General features: G+C 47.7%; 1 protein-coding gene across 3 annotated transcripts in view; it reads left to right on the forward strand.

Moving 5' to 3' along the window:
• uox (urate oxidase) overlaps positions 1–24290 on the forward strand; it is a 45454-nt gene that overhangs the window by 15043 nt on the left and 6121 nt on the right. For 2 of the 3 annotated variants that reach the window (XM_043698616.2, XM_043698615.2), the window contains exons 3-6: positions 4153–4269; positions 12515–12593; positions 20537–20723; positions 22122–22245. In XM_043698616.2, coding sequence (XP_043554551.2) covers positions 4153–4269; positions 12515–12593; positions 20537–20723; positions 22122–22245 — 507 coding nt within the window. The remainder of the gene's footprint in view (positions 1–4152; positions 4270–12514; positions 12594–20536; positions 20724–22121; positions 22246–24290) is intronic. The other variant, XM_087990384.1, reaches the window with a different exon arrangement.

Consider the following 24290-nt stretch of genomic DNA (forward strand, 5'->3'; position numbering starts at 1 on the left):
ATGAGGGGCATGGATAGGGTAAATAGACAAGATCTTTTCTCTGGGGCGGTAGAGTCCAGAACTAGAGGGTGAGAGGAAAGATTTAAAAAGGACCTAATGGGCAACTTTTTCACATAGAGGGTGGTGTGTGTGTGGAATGAGCTGCCAGAGGAAGTGGTGGAGGCTGGTACAATTATAGCATTTAAAAAGCATCTGGATGGCTATATGAATAGGAAGGGTTTAGAGGGATATGGGCCAAATGCTGGCAAATGTGTACAGATTAATTTATGATATCTGGTCAGCATGGACAAGTTGGACCGAAGGTTCTGTTTCTGTGATGCACTCTATGACTCTGGGTGACAAAAAGTTTCCTTAAATTCTCTCTAAATGTCCCAAAGTTAATCTTTATAGAAGAGGGTTTCAGCACTGTGTAAACACATCCTGGATATTATGTTTGTGTACTCGATATGCTTGGTTTTTGACACAGCTATGTAGAGTAGACGGTAGTTTCTCAGTGTGCAGGAACATTACCTCCAGAGATTGGGACAATGTTTTCAAAAGCCTTCAGCTTACAACATTGGCTTGTGGTTTGGTTCCAGTTTGAATAAAATTTGGATATCCCTTCGGGTAATTCTGGGGTGTTTTGACTTGGAAAGGATTTCTCTCTCTCTCTCTCTCTGTCAGTGACTATGACATGTCTTTTTATTCAGACCAGAGCATTGATGTGGGCATTTTGCTTTTACCAGTATTTATGCCCATGTCTAAGTTCCCAGTGCCATCCGCATAGCTGTGGGTCAGACGCAGAGCTGGAAGGGTAGACTTTCCACCTTAAAGGACAGCAGTAAGCTAGATCATTTTTTTTTTATTTTACAACAACTGATAGTAGCTCCTGTCAAGCTTGTTTTTATTGAAATCAGATTTCACCAGCCACCACAGTGGGACAGGAACTCATACCCTCACAACAATGATAGGCCTGGTGTTCTAGCTTACCAACCCAGTGACATTAACACAACATCACCATCTCTCCACTTCCAGGGAAGCACACCGTCTCTGGTACAGACTATTCCAGCTCTCCTCTTATAAACATTATCATTGAAAGTTCAGACACATCACTATGTCATAGCTCTGCTGCCTGTCTGCTTACATGCCATGGTTCAGTTTGGGTGTGCTTGAGTTTGACAACAGATACCTCACGGCATTAGAGCAGTCCCACCAACGCTCCTCGGGCACGTTCCTGTGAATCCGCTGGGAGGAAAGCAGCACCAACGCCTGCGTCTTCGACCAGGCCAACATCCCCAGCATCGAGGCACTGACCGCATTCACTCCCACCCCTCGCCGACATCAACCCCCTACCCCCCGAGTCGGCTGCGATGAACTGGGCACATTATCCCCATGACCGACACAAGACTCCCAATCCAGGGCTCTACTCCCAGCTCCGAAACGGCAGGTGGACAGAGGAAGTGCTTCAGGGATACCCTCAAAGCTTCACTGGCAGCATTCCCACAGACACATGGGAAACAATGGCCCAAGATTACCCCAAAAGTGGAGGAGGAGCATCCGGGAAGGTATTGAGCATCTTGAGACTTGCTGTAGAGAAAACGCAGAAGCCGGGGAAAACAGAAAGGAGCACGCTGGTACACCAACATCCCACCCACCCCCTTCCCATGACCACCTCCTGCACCCAGTGTAGCAGAGCCTGCGGTAGCCCCATCAGTCTATACAGCCACCCACAGACTCGCCCTGAGAGTGGGAGAGAGTCATCCTTGTCTGTGAGGGACCGTTGGTGGTGATGATGATGGTTCAATTGAGCACAGTGAGCAGGGGTCAGTTATCAGACTCACATAATCAACACCGACCAATCGAACAATTGGACACTATGGGGATGTCAATGCGACCTGCTGCTTCCACCCAGTATACACAAAATGGGCCACTCAGTGGAAGAGAACAGCAGGTCAGACAGTATCTGAGGAGCAGGAAAGTCAATGTTTCAGGCCGAAACCCTTCTCGGATGCTGGCTGACCTGCTGTGCGTTTCCAGCTTCACATCTATCAACACTGGCTTCCAGCATCGGCCCCCCTTACTGTCTCCATTGGTCACTCAGTATCTTGTCCCAAACATTAGAAAGGTAACATGTACTTCATTAACCAGTGAGGAGCAAGGCTGAATGAAATGGCTGTCTTCAACATACAGAGGGATCTAGGCATACAGATCCACAATTCCCTGAAAGTGGCAACACAACTGGGTAAGGTGGTCAAGAAGGCTTATGGCATGTTTGGCTTCATCAGTTAGGGCACAGAGTATAAAAATTGGCAAGTCATGTTGCAACTGTTTAGAACTTTAAGGAGAAAGTGGGGACTGCAGATGCTATAGATCAGAGGCGAGAGTGTGGTACTGGAAAAACACAGCAGGTCAGGCAGCATCCGAGGAGCAGGAGAATTGACGTTTTGGGCATAAACCCTTCATTAGGAATGAGGCTTGTGGGCCAAGGGGGCTGAGGGATAATCTATTGCAGTCTCAGCTACCTTCCCCCCAGCCCCACCCCTACCCCCCTCCCATTTATCTCTCAGCCCCCCGGCCCACAAGCCTCATTCCTGATGAAGGTCTTATGCCCGAAATATTGACTCTCCTGTTCCTTGGGATGCTGCCTGACCTGCTGTGCTTTTCCAGCACCACACTCTCAACACTGTTTAGAACTTTAGTTTGGCCACATTTGGAATATTGTGTTCCGTTCTATAGCCACACCACCAGGAGGTGGAGGCTATAGAGAGTGTACAGAGAATGTTTACCAGGGTGTTGCCTGGTTTGGAGGGTATTAGCTATGAGGAGAGATTGGACAAACTTGGTTTGTTTTCACTTGAGCAAGAATGAGGGGCAACCTGAGAATTTTACAAAATTATTAGAGGCGTGGATGAAGTAGAGAGTCAGAGTCTTTATCCCAGGGTAGAAATGTCAATTACTGGGGAACATAGGTTTAAGGTAAAAGGGGGAGAGTTTAAAGGAGATGTGAGAGGCAAGTTCTTTGTTTACACAGAGGGTGATAAGGGCCTGGAATGTGCTGCTGGTGGAGATGGATACCACAGCAATGTCTAAGAGGCACCTTGACAGACACACGAGTAGGCAGGGCATAGACGGATATGGAGCGGGTAGAGACAAAAGGGTTTTCTTTTAGAAAGGCGTTGTGTGTCAGAGCAGGTTCGATGGGCCGAAGGGCTGTTCCTGAGGTTCTACTGTTCTTCTTCTTCTTTCTCAAACGCAGTATTTTTGGAACAAATATCCCAGAGATAATGAAATAACTACAATTCTTAGTTCCTAGGGTATTTCTCCCAGGTTGCTTTAGTCTTGGGGAGGAATCTTCCATTCCCGAGGTCTCCAGGGTGTTCTGAATGATTGAAAACCCAACTGTAGATGCAGAAACTAATGGAGCAAACCCATGTTTCCAATTAAATAATCTACATGCAAAGCCCATTAAGGATAATGTGATAACAGCTGTCACCGTCACAGAGATTGTTTTTCAATTCCAATTAATTTAATTTAAATTGGTCATAAAAATCAGAAGAACTTTGGGTGCAGTAAACCAGAAACAGAAACCAAAACTGCTGGGAAAGCTCAGTGAAATCAGAATTAATGTTTCAAGTCCAATGACCTTTCCTCTTCACAGATGCTGCCAGATCTGCTGAAGTTTTCTAGCAGCTTCTGTTTAAATTTGATCATGTTGAGACTTGGACTCATATCCTCTCAGAGGGGGATGCTGAGAAACCAGCAACATCACCATCACACTGCTCTCTTACTCCAGCACAGCCTTTGAACTTAAGCTGCCCTTGCTCTGCCTATCAGTTTAGGGGGTGCCACTTTGAACAGAACGGTGAAGAAAGCTAAGTTTGATTCTAGAATAATTGGGTTAAAGATAAAGAAAACGAGTAATACCCTCAGTTTATGTTGAAAGAAGGTGGTGAATCTGTAAAGGGGGCTGTCGAGGCTGGGTCATTATGTATATTCTAGGATGAGAGCGATAGATTTTAATCAGGGAGGGAATTAAGAGTCATGGGGAAAAGGTGGGAAAGTGGAGTCAAGGATAAACACACCAGCCATAATCTCATTGAATGGCAGAGCAGACCTGATGGGCTGAATGGCTGACTGTTGCATATGGTTTTATGAAATGTTATGTCTTGTCAGATTCGAACGATTGAAGAATTTGCTGTGGATATTTGTGATCACTTCTTGACTTCTTTTCGACATGTTAGACGGACAATGGTCTACATTCAGGAGGCACCTTGGAAGCGCCTGCAGAAAGTAAGGATTTCAGGCAGCAGTTCCTGAGACATGATCACGTCTTGTTAGAATTTAATTTCACGAGTTCTCGTCACCCACGTCGACCCTGACCAAATTGCTTCCTCTCATGAACAAAACACTCCTCACTTCTTGTTTTGGAATCCTCAGCTCTCCTGATCTCGGTACCTGGCTTCAGTCCCCTACAATATCTGTGCTCCTGCACCCCCAGTGTGTCCTCAACTTTACTCAGTTCATCACTGTCTGCCAGCCGTCAAAGCTTGGAACGCCTGAAAACCCACTGCTAAATCTCTCTGCTTTTCTAATTCCCTCTTCCTCCTTTAAGGCATTTTACCAAAATCTATCCTCAACCAAAGTTATGGCCATTTTATCACTGGGCATGGCTCAGGGTTAAAGTTTGATTTTTCAGCAACTCATGGGTAGCATTTGGAATGCTTTATTACGGTGATTATATACAGGCAAGCTGCTGTTACAGCGAGTGGACAATTCTAGAGAGCATCAAAGTTGAGCCTGAATCATTCCAACTTGAAGCCACATGAGAGGATCCTTCAGCAGGAAGTGCTGAACATTGAGTGTGGTGCTGCAATAGCACAGCGGGTCAGGCAGCATTCATGGATCAGGAGAATCGATGTTTTAGGTATAAGCCCTTCATCAGGAATGTAGGGGGGGAAGGGCGCTGAGAGATAAATAGGGGAGTGGGGCTGGTGCTGGGGGGAAAGGTAGGTGGAATGGTGATTGGTGGGTGGAGGTAGGGAGTGATTGTGATAGGTTAGTGGGGAGGGCAGATAGATGGGAAGGAAGATGGACAGGTGGGTCAGGTCAAAAGAACTGTGCCAAGTTGGAAGGGTTGATCTGGGATGAAGTGAGGGGAGGGGAGATTTGGAAACTGGTGAAGTCAACGTTGATGCCATGTGGTTGTAGGGTCCTGAGGCGGAAGATGAGGCGTTCTTCATCCAGGCGGCGGGTGGCTTTGGTTTGGAGGTGGAGGAGGCCCAGGATTTGTATGTCCTTGGGAGAGTGGGAGGGGGAATTGGCCAGGGGGTGGTGGGGTTGATCGGTGCGTGTGGACCAGAGATGTTCCCTGAACTACCCCGTGAGTGTGCGCTCGGCCTCCCCGATGTACAGGAGACCACATCAAGAGCAACAGATGCGGTAAATGAGGTGGGAAGATGTGCAGGAAAAACTCTTCCGGATTTAAAATGATTGTTTAGGGCCTTGGATGGAGGTGAGGGGGGGAGGTGTGGGCGCAGATTCTGCACTTCGTGCGATGGTAGGGGAAGGTACCGGCTATGGAGGGTGGGTTGGTGGGGAGCGTGGACCTAACAAAGGGGGTTGCAGAGGGAATGGCCAGGGGTGGGCAGGTGGTGGGGTTTGATTGTGGGTGGCAGAAAAGGCAGAAGATGATGCAATACATCCGGAGGTTGGTGGGATGGAAGGTGAGGACTGGGGGGTTCTGTCCTTGCTGTGATTGAGGGTTGGGTTCAAGGGTGGAGGTGCAGGAAGTGGAGGAAATGTGCTGGAGGGCATTGTTGGCTACATGGGGGTAAAATTAAGGTCCTTGAAATAGGAGGCCATCTGGGATGTGCTGGAGTGGAATTATTCCTCCTGGGAGCAGATACGATGGAGTGGAATGGAGGCCGGGGTGGAGGGGGATGCAGGAGGTGTAGTACAGGTAGCTATGGGAGTTGGTCAGTTTGAATTAGATGTCCATGTTGAATCGGTCACCAGAGACAGAAATGGAGAGGTCCAGGAAGGGGAGGGAGGTGTCGGGGATGGTTCATGTGAACTTGGGGTCGGGGGTGGGGCTTGAAGTGTAGGTGAAGTTGATGAACTGTTCAATCTCCTCGTGGGAGCACGAGGCAGTGCCAATGCAGTCATTGATGTAGCATCTGCAGTCCTCGCTTTCTCCTAGCACTGACCACTGGCCAGGGGTAACAAGCTTTGCACGAGCATTAGGTGCAGAGGACAACTCTTGTAGCCTGTGTGTTCACTTTAGTTGAGGTTTACATTTTTAACTTTGCACACAGAATGTGGACTTCAGTTGTTTTTATTGCCCGTCCCTAGTTGCCCCTTGAGAAGGTGGGGGTGAGCTGCCTTCTTGAACCATTGCAGTCCATGTGCTGTGAGTTGACCCCCAATGCCCTTAGTGAGGGAAGTCCAGGATTCTGACCCAGCGACACTGAAGGAATGGCGATATATTTCTAAGTCAGGATGGTGAGGGAAACTTGCAGGGGGTGGTGTTCCCACGTATCTGATCCCCTTGTCCTTCTAGGTGGTAGTGACCATGGGTTTGGAAGATGTGAAGCAGCCTTGGTGAATTTCTTTCATGCCCCTTGTAGATAATGCACTCCTGCTGCCACTGTGCATTGGTGCTGGTGGGTGTGGCCACTTTGGTTGTGGTATCACTTATGTGGGCTGCTTTCTCCTGGATGGTGTCAAGTGTCTTGAGTGTTGTTGGAGCTGCCCCCATCCAGGCACGTGGGGAGTATTCCATCACACTCCTGACTTGTGCCTTGCAGATGGTGGACAGCCTTTGGAGAATCAGGAGGGGAGTTACTAGCCACAGGATTCCCAACCTCTGACACGCTCCTTATAGCTACTGTATATAAATGGTGAGTCCAGCTCATACAGGAGCAATCCTAACTCCCTGAGTGAATTGTGCCACACCACTCCTAGTATTTAAATTGTATTGAATAGAGTCATAGAGATGTACAGCACGGAAACAGACCCTTCGGTCCAATTCGTCAATGCCGACCAGATATCCCAACCCAATCTAGTCCCACCTGCCAGCACCCGGCCCATATCCCTCCAAACCCTTCCTATTCATATACCCATCCAAATGCCTCTTAAATGTTGCAATTGTACCAGCCTCCACCACTTCCTCTGGCAGCTCATTCCATACATGTATCACCCTCTGAGTGAAAACGTTGTCCCTTAGGTCTCTTTTATATCTTTCCCCTCTCACTCTAAACTTATGCCCTCCAGTTCTGGACTCCCCGACTCCAGGGAAAAGACTTTGTCTATTTATTCTATCCATCCCCTCATGATTTTATAAACTTCGATAAAGGTCATCCCTCAGCCTCCGACACTCCAGGGAAAGCAGCCCCAGCCTATTCAACCTCACCCTATACCTCAAACCCTCCAACCCTGGGAACATCCATGTAAATCTTTTCTGAACCCTTTCAAGTTTCACAACATCTTTCCCAAAGGAAGGAGACCAGAATTGCACGCAACATTCCAACAGTGGCCTAACCAATGTCCTGGATGTGGGGGTAAAGGTGATAGGTCAGAGAGGGGGGTGGAGCAGATAGATGGGAAGGAAGATTGACAGATGGGACAGGTCATGTGGGCAGTGCTGAGCTGGAAGGTTGGAACTGGAATAAGGTGAGGGGAGGGGAAATGAGGAAACTGGCCTCATGACCTGTCCCACCTGTCAATCTTCCTTCCTACCTATCCACTCCAACCTCCTCTCCAATCTATCACCTTTAACCCCACCTTCATCCACTTATTATACTCTCCCCAGCCCCACCACCCCAACCCCCACCTCATTTATCTCTCCACACCCAAAGCTCCTAGCCTCATTCCTGATGAAGGGGTCCTGCCCAAAACATTGATTTTCCTGCTCCTCGGATGCTGCCTGTGCTTTTCCAGCAACACACTCTCAACTCTGATCTCCAGCATCTGCAGACCTCATTGTCTCCTTTACATGAAGGTGCAAATTGTTGATTAATTTCCATTATCCTCCGGCATTTGGCCCATTGAGTCTGCTCCACCTTTCGATCATGGCTGATATGTTTCTCAACCCCATTCTCCTGCCTTCTCCCCATAACCCTCGATCCCTTACTAATAAAGAACTTATCTCTCTCTGCCTAACATAATTCAATTATTAAACTTAAATCTGAGTTAAACAATGTTTTATTTTATTAATTAATGTGTATCAGAGGGGTATGGGCTCAAGGCAGGCAATTAGGGTGAGGCTACATATCAGCCACAATCTTATTGAAGGCCGGAACAGGCTCAAGGGGCTGAATGGCCTTTCCCTGTTCCTGTGAAACGTGTTTACAATACACTCAATGACTTGGCTACCGTCCAGGATAGTGAGGGGGAACGAACCATAAACCAGTGAAGCTCGCCCTGAGAACAGATGTGCCTGTGGATTATATCAGCTTTGGGGGAAGGGTTTCCTTTGTAAATGAACCTTTCAGGTGCAAATCATCTCCAAACACAAACAGGATCTTTATACCCTCTGACAATCACAGCATGCCGGAGTGAGATAGACTGATCCTTGATCAATCAGGAAATCCATGGTTATAGAACATAGAACAGTACAGCACAGCACAGGCTCTTCGGCCCTCGATGTTGTGCTGACCTTTTATCCTATTCTAAGATCAGACTAACTGACATACCCTTCATTTTACTCTCATCCATGTGCCTATCCAAGAGTCGCTTAAATATCCCTAATGTCTCTGACTCTACTACCATCTCTGGCAGTGCATTCCACACACCCAGCACTCACTGTGTAAAGAACCTACCTCTGACATCCTCCCTAAACCTTCCTTCAATCACCTTAAAATTATACCCCCTCGTGATAGCCATTTCCGTCCTGGGAAAATGCCTCTAGCTATTCACTCTATCTATGCCTTTCATCATTTTCTACATCTCTACTAAGTCACCTCTCATTCTTCTTCACTCCAATGAGAAAAGCCCTAGCTCCTGCAACCTTTCTTCATAAGACATGCTCTCCAGTCCAGGCAGCATCCTGCTAAATCTCCTCAGCACCCTCTCTAGAGCTTGCACCAACTTCCTATAATGAGGCGACCAGAACTGAACACAATATTATGCATGGTCTAACCAGCTCTATAGAGCTGCAGCATAACCTCGCGGCTCTTAAACCCAATCCCCCTGGTAATGGAAGCAAACACACCATACACCTTCCGAACAACCCTATCACCTTGGGTGGCAACACTGAGGGATCTATGGACATGGACTCTGTTCCTCCACACTGCCAAGAATCCTGTCTTTAACCCTATGTACTGCATGCAAATTCAGCCTTCCAAAGTGAATCACTTCACACTTTTCCAGGTTGAACGCCATCTGCCATTTGTCAACCCGGTTGTGCTTCCTGTCAATGTCTCATTATTGGAGAAAGTGAGGTCTGCAGATGCTGGAGATCAGAGCTGGAAATGTGTTGCTGGAACAGCGCAGCAGGTCAGGCAGCATCCAGGGAACAGGAGAATCGACGTTTCGGGCATAAGTTCCTGAAGAAGGGCTTATGCCCGAAACGTCGATTCTCCTGTTCCAGCAACACATTTTCAGCACTGTCTCATTATGACCTACAACAGCCCTCCACACTATCCACCACTCCACAAACCTTCCTGACATTGGCAAACTTACTAACCCACCCTTCCACTTGCTTATCCAAGTCGTTTATAAAAATCACAAAGAGCGGAGGTTTCAGAACAGATTCTTGCGGAGCACCACTGGTCACCGAGCTCCAGGCTGAATACTTTCCATCTACTACCACCCTCTATCTTCTACGGGCCAGCCAATTCTATACCCAGAGACAGGTTTCCCTGTATCCCGTGCCTCCTTACTTTCTGAATGAGGTGGGGTGGGAAGCGGATGTGAGGACTGTCGGATCAGCCATGCTCCTAGTGATGGCAGAGCAGGCTTGAGGGGCTGAACAGCCTCCTGTTGTTCCTATTCTTGTGGTGTTACAGATGCACACCATTTTGAGGGGAAAAGGAGGATGTCTGTTATCTGGGACACTTGGTGAGATTCTGCTGGGTGTGCTGAGTCCGATATGGATCTAAGAGGGTTCTGCTGGTTTGAGGACAGGATAGTGGAGATGACTGGATGTTGGCCGAGTTGCTGCTTTCCCTCTCCCTCAGTTGTGCACTTGCTTGTGAAGGAGATCTGCTTGTGTGTTATTTGACTGTGCTGGGTACAGTGATACCTGGTCAAAGTCAATATTGAGGCTGCTGCTTGAATCCTTCAATATGCCCATCTCACACTTCCTTTGGCTATCTGGACAGCCACTCTCAGCTTCAAGCTTTTCCCCCCCCCTGCCCCAGTGAAGGTTCCCTCTGGCAAATGGGCATTCTGATTATGTAAAGTGACCACAATCCCAGAGATGCTTCTGGTGAGTAGAATCTGAGGGTTGGAAATGTGTTGCTGGAAAAGCGCAGCAGGTCAGGCAGCATCTAGGGAACAGGAGAATCGATGTTTCGGGCATTAGCCCTTCTTCAGGAATGAGGGAAGTTGGTCCAGCAGGCTAAGATAAAAGATAGGGAGGAGGGACTTGGGGGAGGGGCGTCGGAAATGTGATAGGTGGAAAGAGGTCAAGGTGAGGTGATAGGTCAGACTGGGGTGGGGGCGGAGAGGTCGGGAAGAAGATCTCAGGTTAGGAAGGCGGTGCTGAATTTGATGGATTTGACTGAGACATGGTTGGGCGAGGGGAAATGAGGAAACTGGTGAAATCCGAGTTCATCCCTTGTGGTTGGAGGGTTCCTAGCCGGAAGATGAGGCATTCTTCCTCCAACCGTCGTTTTGTTGTGGTCTGACGATGGAGGAGTCCAAAGACCTGCATATCCTTGGTGGAGTGGGAGGGGGAATTGAAATGTTGAGCTACAGGGTGGTTGGGTTGGTTGGTCCGGGTGTCCCAGAGGTGTTCTCTGAAACGCTCCGCAAGTAGCTGGCCTGTCTCCCCAATATAGAGGAGGCCACATCGGGTGCAAAGGATGCAATAGATGATGTGTGTGGAGGTACAGGTGAATCTGTGGCAGATATGGAAGTTTCCTTTGGGGCCTTGGAGGGAGGTGAGGGGGGAGGTGTGGGTGCAAGTCTTGCACCTGCGGTTGCAGGGGAAGGTGCTGGGAGTGGAGGTTGGGTTGGTGGGGGGTGTGGATCTGACGAGGGAGTCACGGAGGGAGTGGTCTTTACGGAATGCTGATAGGGGAGGGGAGGGAAATATATCCTTGGTGGTGGGGTCCGTTTGGAGGTGGCGGAAATGGCGGCGGATGATGCGCTGTACATGGAGGTTAGTGGGGTGGTAGGTGAGGACCAGTGGGGTTCTGTCCTGGTGGCGGTTGGAGGGGCGGGGTTCAAGGGCGGAGGATCGGGAAGTGGAAGAGATGCGGTGGAGGGCATCGTTGACCACGTCGGGGGGGGAAATTGCGGTCCTTGAAGAAGGAGGCCATCTGGGATGTGCGTTTTTGGAACTGGTCCTCCTGGGAGCAGATACGGCGGAGTCGAAGGAATTGGGAGAATGGGATGGCGTTTTTACAGGGGGCAGGATGGGAGGAGGTGTAGTCCAGGTAGCTGTGGGAGTCGGTTGGTTTGTAGTAGATGTCCGTGTTGATTCGGTCGCCTGAGATAGAAATAGAAAGGTCGAGGAAGGGGAGGGAGGAATCTGAGACTGTCCAGGTGAATTTGAGGTCGGGGTGGAAGGTGTTGGTGAAGTGGATGAACTGTTCAACCTCCTCGTGGGAGCACGAGGCGGCGCCGATACAGTCATCGATGTAGCGGAGGAAAAGGTGGGGGGTGGGGCCAGTGTAGTTGCGGAAGATGGATTGTTCCACATATCCAGCATCTGCAGACCTCACTTTCTCCTCAAAGAATCTGAGGGTTACCTTGGCCCAGGAGACCTGCAGTGTGGAAGCAGGCCATTTGGCCCATCAAGTCCACACTCACCCTCCAAAGGACATCCCACCTAGAACCATCCCATCTCTGACACCCTGCATTCCGTGTGGCCAATCCACCTAACCTGCACATCTTTGGACTGTGAGAGGAAGCCAGAGCACCCAGAAGAAACGCACGCAGTTACAAGGAGAACATGCAGACTCCACACAGTCACCCAAGGGTGGAATCGTACCCAGGTGCCCAGTGCTGTGAGGCAGCAGTGCCAACCACTGAGGCACTGTGCTGCCCCAGAGATGGTGGGACCCTCACAGTAACCTCAGCCAGTATGCTGACATGAACAGAACAACTGAGAACATGGGAAGTTATTCACTGTCTTTGAAAGAAAATCCAGTTAATCCCCCTGCTCATTCCTGCCAGTCTGTTTTCGTTTTTCAATCAGGATAACCTTCTGACTGTTATTAATGAATCAGTTTGCTTTGACCTTACAAGCAATGCTTTTCAGCACAGTGTTTCACAATGACCTTCAATTTATTCACCTGTACCTTACTGCTCTTCACATGCTGACCAGGAAAATGAAGGAATGTATCTGAATTTGTTTTTAATACAGGACGGTGCAGGCCATGCACACGCCTTTGTTCACACTCCTGAAGCAACACGTTTTTGTGAAGTTGAACAGATTGAGAATGGTAAGCCTTTGGTTCCAGTCCTTGTTATTTTCATTGCTGAAGAGATTTCAAATCTGACTAACCTCAGGAGTGATTTAACCAGCTGGTCACTGAAGCTGTTGTAGAGCAGTAACCAACCGGGAGAAAGTGAGGACTGCAGATGCTGGAAATCAGAGCTGAAAATGTGTGGTGCTGGAAACGCACAGCTGGTCAGGCAGCTTCCGAGGAGCAGGCAAACCGATGTTTCAGGCAAAAGCCCTTCATCAGGCTGGTAGTCACACCTCAGTTGCAAGAAAGAGGCAGATGGGTTACGGTCAAGGGACAGGAGGGAACCAGCAGGCAGTATAGGGAATCCCTGTGGCTGCTCCCCTCAACAACATGGAAACTGCTGCGGGGGTGGGGGGTGGGGACTTGCCAGGGGTACACCATGGGGTACAGTTCTCTGGCACAGAGTCTGTCCCTGTTGCTCAGAAGAGAAGGGGGAAGAGGAGCAGAATATTGGGGACTCATTGTTAGGGGGACAGATAGGAGGTTCTGTGAGCATGAGAGACACTCACGGCAGGTGTGTTGCCTCCCAGGTGCTAGGGTTCATGATGTCTCGGATCGTGTTTTTGGCATCCTTGAGGGGGAGGGGGAGGGGGAGCAGCCCCGAGTCATAGGCACCAATGACATCGGTAGGAGAAGGGATAGGGATTTAAGGCAGAAATTCAGGGAGCTAGGGTGGAAGCTTAGTGCCAGAACAAACAGAGTTGTTATCTCTGGTTTGATCCCCATGCCCATGCCTCTACAAACAGGATGGTCTTCACCTGAACCAGAGAGGTACCAATATCCCTGGGAGGAAATTTGCTAATGCTCTTCGGGAGGATTGAAACTGATTCGGCAAGGGGGTGGGAACCGAAATCGTAGCTCCAGTGTGTAAGAGGTTCAGAGCAGTGAGTTCAGAAATAAGGTTTCAAGGTCGCAAGAGTCCACTGGCAAGCAGGAAGTTGATTTGAAGTGTGTTTATTTCAAAGCCAGGAGTATCTGGAATAAGGTGGGTTAACGTGCACCATGGGTTGATACCTGGGACTTTGATGCTGTGGCCACTTCGGAGACATGGATAGAGCAGGGACAGGAATGGTTGTTGCAGGTTTCAGGATTGAGATGTTTCAGTAAGATCAGAGAAGATGGTAAAAGAGGGGGAGGTGTGGCATTGTTAGTCAAGGACAGCATTATGGTGGCAGAAAGGACGTTTAAGGATTCTTCTACTGAGGTAGTATGGGCTAAGGTTAGAAACAGGAAAGGAGAGGTCACCCTGTTGGGAGTTTTCTATAGGCCTCCGAATAGTTCCAGAGATGGAGAGGAAAGGATTCTTGATAGGAGTGAGAGTGACAGGGTAGTTGTTACGGGGGACTTTAACTTTCCAAATATTGATTGGAAATGCTATAGCCTGAGTATTTTAGATGGGTCAGTTTTTGTCCAATGTATGCACGATGGTTTCCTGACAAGGAGAAAGTGAGGACTGCAGATGCTGGAGATCAGAGTCAAGAGTGTGGTGCTGGAAAAGCACAGCAGGTCAGGCAGCATCTGAGAAGCAGGAGAATCGATGTTTCAAGTTTTTGCGCCAAACGTCGATACCCCTGCTCCTCGGATGCTGCCTGACCTGCTGTGCTTTTCCAGCATCACACTCTCGACAGTATGTAGACCAGCCAACAAGGGGCGGGGCCACATTGGATTTGATACTGGGTAATAAACCCAGCCAGGTGTTAGATTTGGGGGTAGGTGAGCACTTTGGTGATAGCGACCATAATTTGGTTATGTTTATTTAGTGATGGAAAGGGATAATTATATACCGGAGGGCAAGAGTTGTTGCTGGGGGAAAGGGAATTATGATGCGATTAGGCAAGATTTAGGATGCAGAGGATGAGAAAGGAAACTGCAAGGCACAATTGAAATGTGGAGCTTGTTCAAGGAAAGCTACAGCATGTCCTTAATAAGTATGTACCTGTCAGGCAGGAAGGAAGTGGTCGCTTGAGGGAGCTGTGGTTTACTAAAGAAGTTGAATCTCATGTCAAGAAGAAGAAGAAGGCTTATGTTAGGATGAGGCGTGAAGGCTCAGTTAGGGTGGTTGAGAGTTACAGGAAAGACCTAAAGAGAGAACTAAGAAGAGCCAGGAGAGGACAAGAGAAGTCGTTGGCAGATAGGATCAAGGAAAACACTAAAGCTTTCTATAAGTATATCAGGAATAAAAGTCTGACTAGAGAAAGATTAGGGTCAATCAAGGACAGTAGTGGGAAGTTGTGTGTGGAGTCTGAGGAGATGGGGAAGTGCTAAATGAATATTTTTCATCAATATTCATCTTGGAAAACGACAATGTTGTTGAGGAGAATACTGAGATACAGGCTACGAGACTGGACAGGATTGAGGTTCACGGGAAGGAGTGTTAGCAATTCTGGAAAGTGTGAAAATAGATAAGTCCCCTGGGCTGGATGGGATTTATTCGAGGATTCTCTGGGAAGCCAAGGAGGAGATTGTTGAACTTTTGGCTTTGATCTTTATGTCGTCATTGTCTACGGAATAGTGCCAGAAGACTGAAGGATAGCAAATGTTGTCCCCTTGCTCAAGAAGGGGAGTAGAGACAACCCTGGTGATTATAGACCAGTGAGTCTTACTTCGGTTGTGGGTAAAGTGCTGGAAAAGGTTATAAGAGATGGGATTTGTAATCATCTAGAAAGGAATAAGTTGATTAGGGATAGTCAACACGGTTTTGTGAAGGGTAAGCCGTGCCTCACAAACCTTATTGAGTTCTTTGAGATGGTGACCAAAATGGTGGATGAGGGTAAAGTGGGTGATGTGGTGTATATGGAGCTCAGTAAGGTGTTTGATAAGATTCCCCACGGTAGGCTATTGCACAAAATACAGAAGCATTGGATTGAAGGTGATTTAATGGTTTGGATCAGAAATTAGCTAGCTGAAAGAAGACAGAGGGTGATGTTGATGGGAAATGTTCATCCTGGAGCTCAGTTACTAGTGGTATACCGCAAGGATCTGTTTTGGGGTCACTGCTGTTTGTCATTTTTATAAATGACCTAGATGAGGGCGTAGAAGGATGTTGCAGGTTACAGAGGGACATAGATAAGCTGCAGAACTGGATTGAGAGGTGGCAAATGGAGTTTAATGCAGAAAAGTGTGAGGTGATTCTCTTTGGAAAGAGCAACAGGAATAAAGAGTATTGGGCAAATGGTAAGATTCTTGGTTGTGTGGATGAGCAGAGAGATTTGGTATCCATGTACACAGATCCCTGAGTGTTGCCACCCAGTTTGATAGGGTTGTTAAGAAGGCATACAATGTGTTAGCTTTTATTGGTAGAGGGATTGTGTTTCAGAATCATAAGGTCATGCTGCAGCTGTACAAAACTCTGGTGCGGCCACACGGAGTATTGTGTACAGTTCTGGTCGCTGCATTATAGGAAGAGGAGGAGGTCGTGCCTGACAAACCTGTTGGAATTCTTTGATGCGGTGACAAGTAGGTTAGACCAGGGAAACCCAGTGAATGTGGTCTATCTAGACTTCCAAAAGGCCTTTGATAAGGTGCCACACGGGAGGCTGCTGAACAAGGTAAGGGCCTATGGTGTCCGAGGTGAGCTACTGGTATGGATTGAGGATTGGCTGTCTGACAGAAGGCAGAGAGTTAGGATAAAAGGTTCTTTTTCGGAATGGCAGCCGGTGACAAGCGGTGTCCCGCAGGGTTCAGTGTTGGGGCCATAGCTGTTCACATTATATATTAATGATCTGGATGAAGGGACTGGGGGCATTCTAGTGAAGTTTGCCGATGATACAAAGTTAGGTGGACAGGCAGGTAGTACTGAGGAAGTGGGGAGGCTGCAGAAGGATCTAGACAGTTTGGAAGAGTGGTCCAGGAAATGGCTGATGGAATTCAATGTGAGCAAATGCGAGGTCTTGCACTTTGGAAAAAAGAATACAAGCATGGACTACTTTCTAAACGGTGAGAAAATTCATAAAGCCAAAGTACAAAGTGCTAGTCGAGGATTCTCTAAAGGTAAACATGCAGGTTGAGTCCGTGATTAAGAAAGCAAATGCAATGTTGTCATTTATCTCAAGAGGGTTGGAATATAAAAGCACCGTTGTGCTACTGAGATTTTATAAAGCTCTGGTTAAGCCCCATTTGGATTACTGTGTCCAGTTTTGGTCCCCACACCTCAGGAAGGACATACTGGCACTGGAGCGTGTCCAGCGGAGATTCACACGGATGATCCCTGGAATGGTAGGTCTAACATACGAGGAATGGCTGAGGATCCTGGGATTGTATTCATTGGAGTTTAGAAGATTAAGGGGAGATCTAATAGAAACTTACAAGATAATACATGGCTTGGAAAGGGTGGACGTGAGGAAATTGTTTCCGTTAGGCGAGGAGACTAGGACCCGTGGACACAGCCTTAGAATTAGAGGGGGTAAATTCAGAACAGAAATGTGGAGACATTTCTTCAGCCAGAGAGTGGTGGGCCTGTGGAATTCATTGCCACAGAGTGCAGTGGAGGCTGGGACACTAAATGTCTTCAAGGCAGAGATTGATAAATTCTTGATGTCACAAGGAATTAAGGGCTACGGGGAGAATGCGGGTAAGTGGAGTTGAAATGCCCATCAGCCATGATTGAATAGCGGAGTGGACTTGATGGGCTGAATGGCATTACTTCCACTCCTATGTCTTATGGTCTTAGGAAGAATATGGAAGCTTTGGAAAGGGTTCAGAGGAGATTAACTAGGATATTGCCTGGTATGAAAGGATGGTCCTGTGAGGAACTGTTGAAGGACTTGAGGCTGTTTTCATTAGAGAGAAGAAAGTTGAGAGGTGACTTAATTGAGACATATAAGATAATCAGAGAGTTGGACAGTGAGAGCCTTTTTTCTCAGGTGGTGATGGCTAGCACGAGGGAACATAGCTTTAAATTGAGGGGTGATAGATTTAGGACAGATATCTGGGGTAGTTTCTTTACTCAGAGAGTAGTAGGGGCATGAAATGTACTGCCTGCAACAGCATTAGACTCACCAATTTCAAGGTCATTTAAATGGTCATTGGATAAACATATGGATGATAATGGAAAAGTGTAGGTTAGATGGGCTTCAAATTGTTTTTACAGGTCAGCGCAACAAGGGCCGAAGGGCCTATATTGTGCTGTAATGTTCTATCTTCTACGTTCTCCTGCTCCTTGGTGGAGAAAGTTGGGTGGCTCAGTGGTTAGCACTACTGCCTCACAGCGCCAGGGACCTGGGTTCGATTCCAGCTTCGGGTGACTGTCTGTGTGGAGTTTGCACATTCTCCTCTGGGTTTCCTCCCACAATCCAAAGATGTGCAGGTTAGAGGGATTGCCCAGCATGTTAGGTGCATTAGTCAGAGGGAAGTGAGTTACTCTTCGGAGGGTCGGTGTGGACTTGTTGGGCCAAAGGGCCTGTTTCTATAGTGTAGGTAATCTAATCTCGGATACTAGCTGACAGGCTTGCTTTCCCAGCATCACATTTTTTGACATGGAGGGCAGTAAGCTGTCAATTTTAGCTTAGATGGTGAACTTGCAATTCCATTTCCCACAGATTGCTTTATTCTCAATGCACTCCGAACTTCTGTGAATGTACAACAGAATCATAGGGTCCTTACAGCATGGAAACGAAGCCCTTTAGCCCATTGGCTCTGTATTGGTCACTAAACACCCATCTGTTCTAGCCCGTACCCTTGTATCTTACGGCTTTTTGAGTTCTTGTTGAGATCATTCCTAAATCTCTTGAGGATTCCCATCTGCACTACCCTTGCAGGTGGTGAGTTTTGGATAGCCACAACTCTCTGGGTGAAAAAAGTTTTTTCTCTACCTCTCTCTAAACCTCCTGCTCCTTACTTTAAAACCGTGTCCCCTTGCTACTGAACAGAAAGGTTTCATACAATCCCTACACGGTTTGGAAGTAGGCTACCCGACCCATCAAGCCCCCTGATCCTCCAAAGAACATGCTACCCCCTACCCTGTAACTCTGCATTCCCATTGGCTAACCCACCTACCACACCTAACCACCTAACCCATCCCTGGACACAATGGACAATTTAGCATGGCCAATCCATCCTAACCTGCACATCTTTGGACTGCGGGAGGAAACCGGAGCACCCGGAGGAAACACACGCAGACACGGGGAGAATGTGCAAACTCCACACAGAGTCACCCGTGGGTGGAATCGATCCCGGGTCCGTGGCACTGTGAGGCAGCAGTGCGAACTACTGAGCCACCATTTCTCGCTATCTACCCAGTCTATGTCCCTCAGACCTCAATTAGCACCCCCCCCCCCCCCAAATTTCCTCCACTCTGAGGAAAATAATCCTCACCTATCCAGCCTCTCCATCCTGGGCAACATCCTGGTGAATCTCCTCTGCACCCCCTCCAGTGCAATCACATCCTTCCAATAGTGTGAGGACCAGAAATGCACACAGTATTCCAGCTGTAGTTTGACTTTATGTTATATACAGTTCCACCATAACCTCCCTGTTCTTGTACTCCATGCCTCAAATAATAAAGGCAGACATTCTATATGCCTCATGACCACTATCATAGAGTCACAGAGTCAGAAAGATGCACAGCTCAGAAACAGAAGCCTCTGTTTCGTCCATCTCGATATCCCAGCCTAATCTAGTCCCACCTGCCAGCACCCAGCCCATATCCCTCTAAACTCTTCCTTTTCATGTACCCATCCAGATGCTTTTTAAATGTTGCAATTGTACCAGCCTCCACCACTTCCTCTGGCAGCTCATTCCATACCCGTACCACCCTCTGCATGAAAAAGCTGTCCCTTAGGTCTCTTTTATATCTTTCCCCTCGCACCCTAAGTCTATGCCCTCTAGTTTTGGACTCCCTCGCCTCAGGGAAAAGACTTTGTCTATTTATCTTATCCATGCCCCATAATTTTGTAAACCTCTATAAGGTCACCTCTCAGCCTCCGATGCTCCAGGGAAAACAGCCCCAGCCTGTGCAGCCTCTCCCTGTAGCTCAAACCCTCCAACCCTGGCAACATTCTTGGAAATCTTCTCTGAACCCTTTCAAGTTTCACAATATCCTCCGATAGGAGGTCTTGCTGCTTTCAAAGATCTGTGGATAGGCACAGCAAGGTCTCGCTGATCCTCCATACTTCCCAGGGTCCTGCCATTCACCATGTGCTCCCTTGCCTTGTCACTCCTCCCAAAATGCATCACTCCATACCTATTAGGATTGGATTCCATTTGCCACCATGCAGTCCATCTGACCACCTTGTCTATATTACCCTGTAGCCTATGGGTTTCCTTCTCGTTATTTATCACATCTCCAATTTCCATGGTATCTGCAAATGTACTAATCATACCTGCGACATTTATGTCAAGATTGTTAACTTACGCTGCAAGCAGTGAGGGATGCAGCACTGAACCCCATGGTACAGCACCGCTGGGCACGACTTTCCAGTCACAAAACAACTCTTCGCCTGTCAACTCCTGCTTCCTGCCATGAGCTAATCTTGGACCTCGTTATCCTGAATCCTACGAGCTCTTAGCTTCTTAACCCAGTCTGCCATGTGAGACTTTGTCAGAAGCTTTACTGAAGCCCATGCAGACTACATCAAATGGTTCCACAGGTCGGCGCAACATTGAGGGCCAAAGGGCCTGTACTGCGATGTAATGTTCTATCTTCTAACTGCACTATCCTCATCAGCACACCCAGTCACCTCCTCAAAAAAGTTCCAGCTTGTCGCACTTTGAATATTGTTGAGAAGAGACGTGCGCTGCTGAAGCATTCCATTTTAATTGTAAGAATGCCAAATTTCAAGCCATCTCAACAATTTACATTGTAGGAGAAGAGTGCCAATTGGCTGACAGGTTGGAAGGGACAAGTTGCGCTGAGGTTGGAACTGGCTGATGATTGAAGTGGCAAGATTCTTACCCACGTGCTCCTGTCCACTTTGCAGAACCCCCCGTGATTCATTCTGGATTGAAAGACATGAAAGTCTTAAAAACAACACAGTCTGGCTTTGAGGGATTCCGAAAAGATCGATTCACTACGCTGCCTGAAGTGAGGGACAGAGTGTTCTCCACCGTTGTGTTTGCTAAATGGCGTTACAATCGGCCCAGACATGTCAACTTTGATGCTGCCTGGTAGGAATTTGCTGCGTGTTAATGTCATACTTACAATTTGTCTTTTCTCTGGTCCTCACTTACAAGAGTGGAGCCATGGATTTCCACTGGATTGGTCAACCTTTACGGCCAATATATGGCAGCGGTTAACATCAAAACATAGAACATAGGAGCTGGAGTAGGCCATTCAACCCCTTTGAGCCTGCTCCACCACTCAATACTGATCATCCAACTCTTGGTTCTGTGATAATGGGCCACTTGCTGTTGCCAATCCAGACGGATTTTCTGTGAACAGTCCCTTTCCAAAAGGTTGGGAGCTGCCCCTTGTACCACCATTAAAAGGAGTCAGACTGTCTGTTGCCCGTGTGTATCGGGGATTATTGTGGTCCCAATAATACATAAGGGCTTCCCAGTGTATGTGGCCAATCCAACCATCGTGTCTCACAGGCTTAAAGGCTGGACGTTCCATCAGAGGTTCCTAAAGGTTTTCTCCATGACTTGTGGCACATATAGTCAGAAGTCAGCTGATATCCGGTTGTAGTCTAACAGGAATATTTGAAATCACAAGTTTTTGGAGTGCTGAAGCATCACCTGACAGAGGAGTAATGCTCCAAAAGCTTGTGATTTCAAATAAACCTGTTGGACTGTAACCTAGTGGCAAGTGACTTTGAGTGTGAATTGGATTGAGGAAATTCTGGGTGTGTTTGGGGTCTGACACATGGTAAATGCAAGTTTGATACCAATAGCAGTGACCCATACACTGAGAATTCTCAACTTCAGGCAGTGAGGGATTGTCAGACAGGACACTGGTTAGGCCACTGTTGGAATATTGCATGCAATTCTAGTCTCCTTCCTATCGGAATGATATTGTGAAACTTGAAAGGGTTCAGAAAAGATTTACAAGGATATTGCCAGAGTTTGAGGATTTGAGCTATAGGGAGAGGCTGAACAGGCTGGGGCTGTTTTCCCTGGAGCGTCAGAGGCTGAGGGGTGACCTTTTAGAGGTTTACAAAATTATGAGGGGCATGGATAGGGTAAAGAGGCAAAGTCTTTTCCCTGGGGTCAGGGAGTCCAGAACTAGAGGACATAGGTTTAGGGTGAGAGGGGAAAGATATAAAAGAGATCTAAGGGGCAACTTTTTCACGCAGAGGGTGGTACGTGTATGGTATGAGCTGCCAGAGGATGTGGTGGAGGCTGGTACAATTGCAACATTTAAGAGGCATTTGGATGGGTATATGAATAGGAAGGGTTTGGAGGGATATTGGCCGGGTGCTGGCAGGTGGGACTAGATTGGGTTGGGATACCTGGTCGGCATGGACAGGTTGGAACGAAGGATCTGTTTCTATGCTGTAAATTTCTATGAGCTATGATCTATAACTGATGGAACATTAGGACTAACCAGATGACTGTTTTCTCTAGGAATAGCGTGAAGGATGCTATCATTGAGACATTTGTTGGTCCCTATGACTCTGGAATATACTCTCCGTCTGTCCAGAAGTCCCTCTATGATGCTCAGTGCCTCTGTTTGAGCAGAGTTCCAGAGGTGAGTGTCTGGTTTAAGTAACTGCCTCCAATGTTTCTGTCAGTACCAGCCATTGCACAGAGTGGATGTCTACTGCTTATCCTCTGCTCTCACTATCTCACTGCAAGGCACTGGTCAATGCAATCACTAATCTTTTCACACTTTGGGAATATCAATTTCCCACACTCCTTCCCATTATAAAATGGAGGCAGTTTTCTTCATTACGAGGGACACTACTGAATGGTACCCATGACAACTATCTCGGTTTTCATGGTGGAAGACACCAGCAGCATTCCAGAACTTCAGGAGAGTCAGGGAGCAGAGGGGAGTGTAGTGGCCATCACTAAGGAGAAGGTGCTGGAGAAGCTGATAGGTCTGAAATTGGATAAATCAACTGGGCTAAATGGGCTACACTCCAGAATTCTGAAAGAGATAGTGGAGAAAATTGTAGAGGTATTGGTGGTGATCTTTCAGGACTCACTGGAGTCAGGGAGGCTCCCAGAGGAATGGAAAATGGCTAACATAACACCCATACGAGAGAGGGAAAAGACAGAAAATTATAGGCCTTGACCTCAGTCATTCATAACATTTTAGAGTCCATTATTAAGGATGAGTTTGTGGAGGACTTGAAAGGCATGGTAAAATAGGGCTGAGTCAGCATGGCTTCATCACGGGAAATTGAAAAGTGTGGTGCTGGAAAAGCGCAGCAGACCAGGCAGCATCGGAGGAGCAGGAGAATCGACGTTTCGGGCATGAGCCCTTCTTCACGAGCCCTGATTCCTGAAGAAAGGTTCATGCCCGAAACGTCGATTGTCCTGCTCCTCAGATGCTGCCTGACCTGCTGCACTTTTCCAGCACCCCACTTTTCAACTCTGGTCTCCAGCATCTGCAGTCCTCACTTTCTCCTACTTCGTCAAGGGAAAGTTGTGCCTAAAAATCTGTTACAATTCTTGAGGAGGTAATGAGCAAGTCAGACAAAGGAGAGGCTGTGGACATCACCTATTAGGATTTACAGAAGGACATTGACAAAGTGACACTGAGGAAGCTGCTAAATAAAAGCTCATGATGACAGGGAAAAGGTACTGGCTGGATGGAGGATTGGCTGACTGGCAGAAGGCAGTGAGTAGGGAACAAAGGATCATTTTCAGGATGGCAGCCAGTGAATGGTGGAGTTCCACAGGGGTCAGTGTTGGAATCACGACTATTCATGTTATACATTAACAATTAGGCGGCACAGTGGTTCAGTGGTTAGCACTGCTGCCTCACAGCGCCAGGATCCCAAGGTTCAATTCCAGCCTCAGGTGACTGTGTGGAGTTTGCACATTCTCCCTGTGTCTGTGTGGGTTTCCTCCCACAGTCCAAAGATGTGCTGGTCAGGTGGATTGGCCATGCTAAATTGCCCAGAGTGTTAGGAGCAATAGTCAAGAGGGCAGTGGGTCTGGGTGGGTTACTCTTCGGTGGGTTGGTGTGGACTGGTTGGGCCAAAGGGCCTGTTTCCACATTGTAGGGAATCTAATCTGTGAAGGAACTGAGGACATTGTTGCTAATTTGGAAGATGATCCATGGATAGACGAAGGGACAGGTAGAATTGAGGCAGTGAGGAGGCTGCAGAAGGACTTTTGTAAGGTTATGCACTTTGGTCGGAAGAATAGAGGTGTAGACTATTTTCCAAATGGAGAAAGGCTTTGGGAATCTGAAGAACGAAGGGACTTTGGAGTTCTAGTTCAGGATTCTGTTAAGGTTAACATGCAGGTTCAGTTAGCAGTTAGGAAGGTCAATGCAATGTTCACAATCATTTCAAGAGGGCTAGAATACAAGAGCAGGGATGTACTGCTGAGGCTGTGGAAGGCTCTGGTCAGGCCACATTTGGAATATTGTGAGCACTGTATCTAAGGAAGAATGTGCTCGCTTTGGAGAGGATCCAGAGGAGGTTTACAAGAAAAAACCCCAGAAATGAGGAACTTCTCATGTGAGGGATGGTTGAGGTCTCTGGGTCTGTACTCTGGCATTTAGAAGGATGAGGGGAATCTAACTGAAACTTACAGAATACTGGGTTAGGTTAGGTG

This window comes from Chiloscyllium plagiosum, unplaced genomic scaffold (genome assembly GCF_037043375.1).
Source record: "Chiloscyllium plagiosum isolate Xiang-an unplaced genomic scaffold, Cpla_swu_hap1 HiC_scaffold_9, whole genome shotgun sequence".
Classification (NCBI taxonomy): Eukaryota; Metazoa; Chordata; class Chondrichthyes; order Orectolobiformes; family Hemiscylliidae; genus Chiloscyllium; species Chiloscyllium plagiosum.